Source organism: Alosa alosa, chromosome 5 (assembly GCF_017589495.1).
Source record: "Alosa alosa isolate M-15738 ecotype Scorff River chromosome 5, AALO_Geno_1.1, whole genome shotgun sequence".
In the NCBI taxonomy this organism is placed as follows: domain Eukaryota; kingdom Metazoa; phylum Chordata; class Actinopteri; order Clupeiformes; family Clupeidae; genus Alosa; species Alosa alosa.
In genome coordinates this window covers 21550492-21560491 of record NC_063193.1, presented here as the reverse complement: position 1 = coordinate 21560491, position 10000 = coordinate 21550492, and the positions used below count along the sequence as shown (strand labels likewise).

Sequence of the window (10000 nt, the reverse complement as noted above, 5' to 3'; positions counted from 1 at the left end):
ACACTCACTGTGGTGTCCTGCGGTGTCCTGCTGTGTCCTGTGGCGCCCTGCGGCATCCTGCGGCTCTGTGGCTTTGACCGAGTCTGACTGAGTAATGGAGGAGGTGCAGTCACTCACACAGGGGACGGATGCCGTCCCAAAGCCCAGCTGCACCCACAGCTGTGGAGGGGCACAGCCCAGTGTCACGCCACACACTTGGCTTCACACAGAAGGATTTTACAGGCACACACGTCAGAGACTGTCATCAACAAATACACACACACACACACACACACACATGTACACACACACACCCATACACACACACACACACAGAGACACACACACACACACACACACACACACACACACACACACACACACACACACACACACACACAGAGTCACAAACACGATGCACACTCCCCCATTAATGAACATGTCCTCCCTTTCCCCAGCGTTGTGCACTAAAGGTTACAGCACACTACGCCTCCTGGAGCCTATTTACATCACCTGTGTGTCTGTTGTTCTTAAATAGATGTGCGCGCATTTGAAGATAATTGGGACCTGGATGTAGTGACTTTCCTCTAATGAGAGAAGCACACACACACACACACACACACACTTTCTCTGCGAGCCCGTTCACACACCTCACACTTGATTTATCGTTGCTGCAATTACACCGCACAACACTCTCCCCCTATATTTCATTTAATTATGCAGAGGATGCACAGTAAGGTGAGCTATAGGTCATACTCAGGTAGCTGCATCTCTGAGTGTACAGAGTGGTGTTTTGCACATCTTTGCTTACCTGCGCCTTCTGGAGAGCCACCTCTAAAACCCTCCAGTCAGGTTTATAGTCCTGAGGAGGCCTAACACACTTCATTAGATTTTATCCCTCGTTAGAGGGTCCTGTACATCATTTGGGGTTTATAGATTTTCTCCCCCCCAGCCCCTTTTCTCCTACCGACATTTTCATCCTTTCTGTAACCTCGTTGAGGAATGAATTGTTTTAAGAGAACATAAAACGTAATGCTTGCAAAAAGCAGCAAACACCATCCCCAGGATGGGAAAGGGAATTGATTTTATGTAACAATGCCTTAAATTATGAAGCAGTGGTATTTAGTCGGAGAGCTGCTGCCTTTTTTTCTTCTCCTCTCCTTCTCAGCTCTAGAGGGACTGCCTGCGTTTAGTTAGAGAAACAAGTTTGATGGCAGAAAGGGGAAAAGAGGAAGATAATTGCTATACCTTTTAGACTTCAGACGTTCAGTACGACGCCCTTACATATCCTCAGCCTTGCTACACACACACACACACACACACACACACACACTTCCACCCACTTCCACCCACCTCAGCATTTCATTTTTCTAAAAAGAGAGAACATCAGGACATTCATCTGTTTGCTCTCTCCGGCAAGACGAGGCGAGACGAGCAACTCAGAGGAGCGAGGGAAAGAGACAGGAGGAACAGAAAAACGACAGAAAGAGGAAAGAATGCGAGAAGGGGAAAACAGGGCTGCCGGGCGCCACTGCGTGAGGAAGTTTCTCCTCCTATCAGGTCTATTGCCAAGGTCATTGGCACCTTCTAATAACTGGCTGGTTTAATAAACTCCCCGAGTGTGTTGTCAGGGTGATGAATGGCAGAGTCAGCTGTGGCAGCATGAGAGGAAGCCTGGGAGGGATAGGAGTAGGGAACAAGGTGCTGGACTGAGCCCATCAGTACACACACACACACACACACACACACACACACACACACACACACACACACACACACACACACACACACACACACACACACACACACACACATACACAGACACAGACACACACACAGGTATGGGCTCATATATAAACAGGAGCAGTTTGCATACTCACTGGGCTCACAAAAAAACAAACAGATGCTCAGGCATGACATGCAAGTGCACACACAGAGACACAGACACACAGACACACACACACACACACACACACACACACACACACACACACACTTGTACACACTCACTCACGCACGTGGATCCAAGCAAGCAAACAAACAAACAGATGTGAGTCATAGCACACATGCTGTTGTGCACACAAATGCACTGCAAGAAAGGCACACAAACAACTCCTCACATAAACTGAAGCACTCAGGACCCAGCACCCAGGACCCAGCATCACACTTATGCCTCTCCATCATGGAGACCTGTTGCTGGTCACATCTTAGTCCTTTGACAGTGTGTTATTCATGTGGGTTTGCAGAAACACACACACACACACACACACACACACACATACATGCAGGGGGGGCACATTTTCCTGTTCATTGTCTCATTTCCTTTCTCTGAACCTCCCATAATGAAACTAATAACTCTCCACCGACTGGTACTGATTACCTCGCCGTAGCTGGATAACACCGCCTTCCAAGGCACTCATTAATTGTCATAATTTATCTAAACTCATTCTCCATATTAATTGACAGTTGTTTAAACATGTGCTGCTGACAGTGTGCGCATCCATCTAATGACACCATCTTTTCTTTCCCCCACCCCTACCCCCCCCCCTACCCCACCCTTCCCCCACCCCTACCCCTACCCCTACCCCACCCTTCCCCTTTCCACAGGGCCCTGTATGGAGAAGGAATCACTTTCGTCGTGTTGAAGCCTAGCAACCTGGCCTCCTGGGAGATCAAACAGGAAGTGGTGCCAGGAAGCTCGTCCGTGTCCATGTTCTGTCAGCGCAAGGCCAGCTCGCTGGGGCAGAGGTGAGTGGACGGTGACTCATGAGCGCCCCGGCGAGAGGGATCACACTCAGCCTTCTCACGGCTGACTCACAGCCTCCTGTCGAGTCTCAGGGAGTTGTCTGCTTTTGTTGCTGAGCCCGACAAGCAGTTTAGCATGCTTAGCGTGAGTTGAGTTGAGTTTAGCATTGTGCGCTGTAGACAGCCTTTTTCCCTTAGCAATGATTCTGTCACATCAGGCTGTGCAGATTTTGATTGGTCTTTTTTTTTATTTCATTTTGGTTGGCTATAACAGCGTCGTGGAACTCTTTCAACATATTTTAACAACTTCCGTGTGAACAGCTTGCTAATTGAGTTGAGTCTGAGAGCAAGTTATTTTGCTAAGAAGCCCAGCGTCATATTTCATTTCCATGTGGGGAACGGAACTATCAGAGGAGTAGAAGGCATGGAGTGGCCCCCCACTGGGCCTTTCCCCAAGTAAGCAGATGTTCATCATCATAGACATCAACTCAGACTAATTAAACACATCCAAACAGCCCGTGCAACTCTGCTACTGGAGCACAATTTGTTGTGAGGTCACATAGGATCATTGTTTGGCATTTTGCAGATGGACGATAATATACCTCATTCGTTTACTCGCTTCCGTTCAGTTTTATCTATATAGTGCCATAACATTAGGCTCATAAAGAATAATATAATAATAATCACATCGCTCTGGTTCAAATGTCTGACATTTGGGCCGGTGGTGGTATGGTGGTGAGGGAACTTCTAGGGTTCAATGCCCGGCTGCCACCGTTGTGGTCATGAGCAGAGCACTTAGCCCTGTGTAGCTTCAAAGGGACTGTTCTTGCAATTGGCCTCTGGAAGTTGATTTGGCAAAAAAAGCTAAATGCACGCAAATGTTGTGACGTCTGCCGTGGTTCACCTGAGCCATGGCGTGGTGCCCGCAGTGCCAGGGTGACTGGTGACGGGCAGTGCCCACTGAGCTTAAAGCTGCTAATGAAGTGTTTGCCTCCTGGGCTGGAAGTGGCTCTCAGCGAAAGCATCTGCTGAATGCAGAGGGGGAGTTTGTGCTCGACATCGCCAGTGTGCTTGATCAGCATGCTCAGACTCAGGCTTGACCAATGGCCACTGTCACACGGCTCTGGGCCTGGGGCGGGGGCGGGGGGGCACGAACTGGGACTGTCCCTGCGATGTGCGGGTTGGACTGGGCCATCCCCCTGCAGCGAAACGTATGCGTTTATCTGTGTGTGTGTGTGTGTGTGTGTGTGTGTGTGTGTGTGTGTGTGTGTGTGTGTGTGTGTGTGTGTGTGTGTGTGTGTGTGTGTGTGTGTGTGTGTGTGTGTGTGTGTGAGTATATGTGTTTGTGCACTCCTACTGGCCTCATTCTGCACAAATTGGCTTCGCCTCGGCAGTGACACTACCCCCCTCCTCTCTCTTTCACTCTCTTTCTCTCCATCTCTCCTCTCTCTCTTCTCTTTCCCTCTCTCTTTTTCTCTCTTCTCTTTCACTCTCTCTTTCTCTTCATCTCTCTTCTCTCTCTTCTCTTTCCCTCTCTCTTTCTCTCTATCTCTCTTTCTCTCACTCTTCTCTTTCCCTCTCTCTTTCTCTCCATCTCTCCTCTCTCTCTCTTCTCTTTCCCTCTCTCTTTCTCTCCATCTCTCTCTAAATCTCGCTCTCTCTTGCTTGTTGCGCTGCTGCTCCTGAGGCTGGCGAGGGGCTCTGGTCTCTGGGGACTTGGAGCCCTGCTCTGGATGGGAGGAGCTGAGCGTAGTGTGTGTACGCGCGCGCGTGCGTGTGTGTGTGTGTGTGTGTGTGTGTGTGTGTGTGTGTGTGTGTGTGTGTGTGTGTGTGTGAGGGGTAGGTGAAGCGCTGGGCCCCCGGGGACTTCTAATAGACGGGCGGGGGTTGAAGGGTGCCTTGGATTTATGGGCGCCCGTCCTGATGGCTGAAGTCTATAGAAATCCCCCAATGACAAGCTGCGCTGGAAATTTATGACCCTGGCGTCACACTAAATCTGTCATATTGCCTGGTAATTGCTCCTTTCTCGTACTTGGTTTTTATGTGGTGCTAGGAAATTGGTTCCTCGTACTTAAATGCCCCCCCCCCCCCACCACCACCAAATTTGGTTGTTGCAGAGGGCCGTGGGGCTGTCAGGCATAATAACTGGGAGCTGGAGAAAAATAGAAGCTTTATTTGTTTATTGTGGTAATCTGTTAGTCGCTCGTACACTATTGCCATCTATTGGCTGAAGAGGCATTCAGAAATCTTGAATCTGCCGTGAACTTCTTCACTCTGGCTTTGAATCACAATTTGGAGACGGATGAGTTACAAAGATGAAATTCAGTTCCACAGCCAATTCCATTCAATTGTATTCATTTATACGATTCAATTAGTATTGTCCTAAGACAATGTGAAGGCTGAAATCCCCAAGGGCTTCCTCATATGACAGGGGCGAGGAGAATAAAAGTCCCTTTTGACAGGAGCATGACTTATGTGGAATCTGACCCATAAAAGGAGGACCCACCTGCATGAGAGCAGCGCAGGAGAGCTGTGGACTGATGAGGGGACCAAGGGAGGGAGGGAGGGAAAGAGAGAGAGAGAGAGAGAGAGAGAGAGAGAGAGAGAAGAGAGAAGCAGCAGAGAGAGGGAGAAAATAGATCAGTTTCATAATACAATAGAAAGTGGAATAGAAGACAGGTATGAACGACTGCAATAGCTTATGTACATAAAATGTGTAAACAGCGCATAAAACCAAACAACACCTAACACATCAATAGGAAAGTTGTTATGACATGACTGCGCATACAAAGTCTGCCAAATCTGTATAGAAATGATGAATCTAACTGAGTAAATGTAGTCCAGAACGTGACACATGGCACAGACATACATATAGAGGAATTGCACAAATACTGTGTATGGGTTGGCAACCTCATTATAGTGGCAGGCCAGAACTACTAGCCAGCTACATCAGCCGAGGAAGATCTGTCACTCGTACCAGAGACTCTAAACTGAGGGCCAGTCCTCTGTACCTTGTACCTAATTATAGAGAATCATAACTTATCAAAAATCTAAATCAGAACTAGGTCTTACTGGAGGGAAGGTGTTAGATCTGGACCTGATGTAGAAACACATGTAGACTTCCTGAACACAAGTAGCAAGACTTGTAGAATGCCTGCACTTATTGAACCAAAGGAAGGCCTGCCCCTTGACAGAATGGATTCCTTGATGCGCACTAGCGAATGTTGAGGACATTTAAAACGAGGGCATTTAAATCCTGTTTGGTAGGGTCATTTCAAAATCGAAAATACAGTAGAGACATACCGGTAATAGACACAATGATGATACATTTGTATAGTTTGAGTTTGTATCTACTGTATGCAGTAGCTTTTCACAACAGATCTGGCCTATTAGTTCATAGATAAGCATTGTGGTGGGAATAGCAAAAACAGACAGATTATTCTTTCTACATCTTTTCTACAACACAATATACAATTTGTTCATCGACAGTGAAGGAAGCCAACTGGGTAATCTTAATTGTCGGTGAATCAAAGGAGAGATAGCAATAGTCAGTAGCAGCAGCAATGTCTTGAACAATAGTGGACGATTTCAAAAGAACTGCCATCAAAATCAACAAAACTCAGTGACTGTTGAGTCATTGCTCCTTAAACAATGCATGACATTGTTGATAACGTTACTACTTTGTGAGTCTCTTTATGCAACACCTCAACACCTCAATCCTGTGTGCAATGCATAGACTTTTGTGAATCATGAAATGTGCCATGTGATGCATGCTACAGTCTGCACAGCACCAGAGAGGACTGATCTTTTTGAGTAATGGGTACGAATGTCCCCAGCCGAAATGACACCGAGGCAGGCGGCCCCAGGAAAGGACTAACAGTCATGCCTATCGATTTCCCGCCACAACGCAAACAAGCCTAAATGGATTCCCTTAGCCTCCCCGGCCCGCTAACAATTGAAATATGTGGATACACAATTAACAATGACTCAAGAAATAGGATTGTGGGAAAGGGGCTGGGGAAATGTACTTGTTCTCTGTGGTGCTGTTAGTGTACAGCACCAACCAAGTGATGAGATATGTTTGGGTTTTTTTTTTTTTTCAGTTTAAATTATCCCCCTTTGCAAGACACACACGCCTGTGATGTTTCTCATTTAGTTTCCATAGAGTGCCTCTCAGCTCGGCCCCCTCTCATTGTCTGCCATTCTCTTTTGGCCATTCTCTCAAATTTACTGTGTTTTCTGTCTCACTGCCATTGTTGTCATGCTATTCATGCACTGTCTTCAGTGCGCTCTATATGCAATTATATCATTATTAAGATTGCAGCTCCTGTGTTTGTGTGTGTGTGTGTGTGTGTGTGTGTGTGTGTGTGTGTGTGTGTGTGTGTGTGTGAGAGAGAGAGAGAGAGAGAGAGAGACTGAGTGTGTGTGTGTGTGTGTACACTCATTCTATAATTGTGTGCATTTGTTTTCTTGCTCAATGCATTTTAGCCACTTAAAAACAGCCCATCAGGTAACCATATCAGGCCTATTAGAGATAATGTGCTCTCCCTCTGCAACAGGGACACTCAGCTGTGAATCTGACATCAATTAAATTCAACATATACCTTTTAAAAGCAGGCCTACCATTAGTGTACCGATTTGACTAGAGGGGTTTACACTCACTGATTGCATATCTTGGAAGGATTTTTAAAAAAGGTTTTCACAGTGAAAAGGTAATCCCAACAAGCAAACGAAAATAATATCATATCATATCGGTAATGTCCTTCCACTTGTTTCAAGCCCAGGGCAGAGGAGAGGGGGAGAGAGGGGGGGGGGCAGTGTCTCCGGCTCAGCAGAGTGATGCAGCAGAACTGTAATCAAATGTACAGGTTGCCCTTTCTCAGAGCTGCCCCTGTGAGATGCTGATTCTCCATTCGCTGGCCACATACATCCCTCTCCGTGCTCGACCGCCATGGCGTTTTTTTTTTTTCCAGGAGAGCTGAGGCGGGCGGCGGACATGAAGTGACGTAGTGTGTGCTAGGCCCCACCAGAGGCCGCGGCGAATCGTGCCGTGCTGGTGTGCCAGCTTCTGCGCGCGTGCCGTTGAGATGAGGGATGCGTGGTAGAGCGGGGTTAATGGAACGGGCTCAATAAAACACCTCCCGACGACAGCCCCGCGCGGGATGGATGGTGGATTGTGGGTAGTGGGCGAGACTTCGCGCGAGAGTAATGTGTGTCACACGGGGCCCTATTTATCCAAACACGGACACACTTAACATGATAAAGGAAGGTTAGGATGGGGAGGCTGCGGGCCTCAGCTGCTGCTGCCGCTGCTCTTGATGATGAGGCCATGCATGCAGAACCTCTACGGTGGTCCATAAAGGACAAAACAGTGATCTCACTGCAAGACAAATGCATGTACATACGGACTGCAGAAGTGTGATTATTTTTTTTAACATGCATTTTTGGGTGAGAAATGACACAAACGCCTCAGGTGCATTACCTGGGAAATACATTCACAGCAGCACCAAAGACTTACTCCACACAAATCAGCAGTGCCCAGCATGACGTCAGAGCTTGCCGCCGTACTGCGTCTGTTGCTGTGTTTCTATCTTCCTCTTCCGAATCATTTTTACACTACATTAAGCTTGTGTGCGCGTACAGAATGGCCAATATCAATACACATCTGAGATTTCATTTCCTGTTTCTTCGCTTCTGGAAATGCCACGCACTCCACATATACATCTGTGTGTGTGTGTGTGTGTTTGTGTGTTTGTGTGTGTGGCATGTGGCATGATGTGTGTGTCTCTGTGTGTGTCTGTGTTTTCTTTTTCAGAGGAGAAAATCCAATGTTTAGTCATAAAAATCATTTTCAGCCTGACAGATAGAGTTTATGAACATTCACACAGAATAGGTCCATTGACTGGACAAATTTGGGCACAAGAGTCTCCATAGATTGACCATTAGATTGACATTTTTAAACATGCCTCTCCCATCTCTACCCCTCCCCTGACAGTACTGCGATCAGATGGGCAGAAAGATCAATAATGCAACGTGTTGGGTGTTTATGTCCCATTGTGGCTGTACAAAAAGTCACCCTCTCGGCCTAACACCCTGCTGATTGAGTGGTGCAGTTGGTTGTGGGTATTGAGAAGGGAATCTCTCTCTCTCTCTCTCTCTCTCTCTCTCTCTCTCTCTCTCTCTCTCTCCCTCTCTCTTTGTGTCTGCTGGGTGACGTTTCGAGTTAAGCTTTTGCTACAGCGGACGGCGTTATCGCGGGGATGAGTGAGATCAATAGTTTTTGAGATCACTGGCTTACGGTTTTGTGGCAGTTCTTTGTGCAAAGCTTAGCGTCTTTACATTTAGTATTTTTCTTTTTTTCCACACAGGGAGAGGATGGATTTAGAATGGCCTTTACTGAACCAGGGGAAAGTGGGCCACTCAAGCGTGCACTTACTGTCAGACACACACTCCAAACTCACTATAGTGTCAAGACACTACTGCAGTGTAGAGTAGAGCAGAGCACACACCTACTGTACACACACTCAGTGCCGAATACTCACACACACGCACACACACGCACACCACACACACACACACACACACACACACACACACACACACACACACACACACACACACGCACAGATATGTATATATATAGAAAGAGACAATTCCAGCTTTCTCTTCCAGATGCGCACACACACACACACACATGCACACAGATATATATATATAGAAAGAGACAATTCCAGCTTTCTCTTCCAGATGCACACACACACACACACACACACACACACATACACACACACACCTATACACACAGATGGATACAAACAGCTGTTCTACAACAACCACGAAAACATGTACATGTACATATATGCAAAAAAGACTCATGCATGCATATATTATAACATATATAAACATGCACAAGTGTGCACACACACACACACACACACACACGGTCACACCACCTCCGCGTTAGCATGGAGTAATTGGGGTAAATGGAGAGAGGTGAGGGCCCTGGGCGTCTCTGTGGTGTTGTTTGTAGTACTGTGCAGTGTTGTGTGTGTGTGTGTGTGTGGTGTTGTGTGGTGCTGTGCAGTGTTTTGTGTGTGTGGTGTTGTGTGTGTGGTGCTGTGCATTGTTGTGTGGTGCTGTGCAGTGTTGTGTGCTGTGCACTGTTGTGTGTGTGTGTGTGGGGCTGTGCAGTGTTGTGTGTGTGTGTGTGTGTGTGTGTGTTGTGTGGTGCTGTGCAGTGTTGTGTGTGGTGTTGTGTGTGTGTGTGTGTGTGTGT

At 47.2% G+C, this 10000-nt stretch overlaps 1 protein-coding gene across 2 annotated transcripts in view; it reads left to right on the top strand.

The window, feature by feature from the left end:
- The window catches only part of si:dkey-215k6.1 (transmembrane protein 132C), a 187859-nt gene that overhangs the window by 104816 nt on the left and 73043 nt on the right, over positions 1–10000 (top strand). For both annotated transcript variants that reach the window (XM_048244171.1, XM_048244170.1), the window contains exon 3: positions 2587–2727. In XM_048244171.1, the coding sequence (XP_048100128.1) occupies positions 2587–2727 (141 nt within the window). The remainder of the gene's footprint in view (positions 1–2586; positions 2728–10000) is intronic.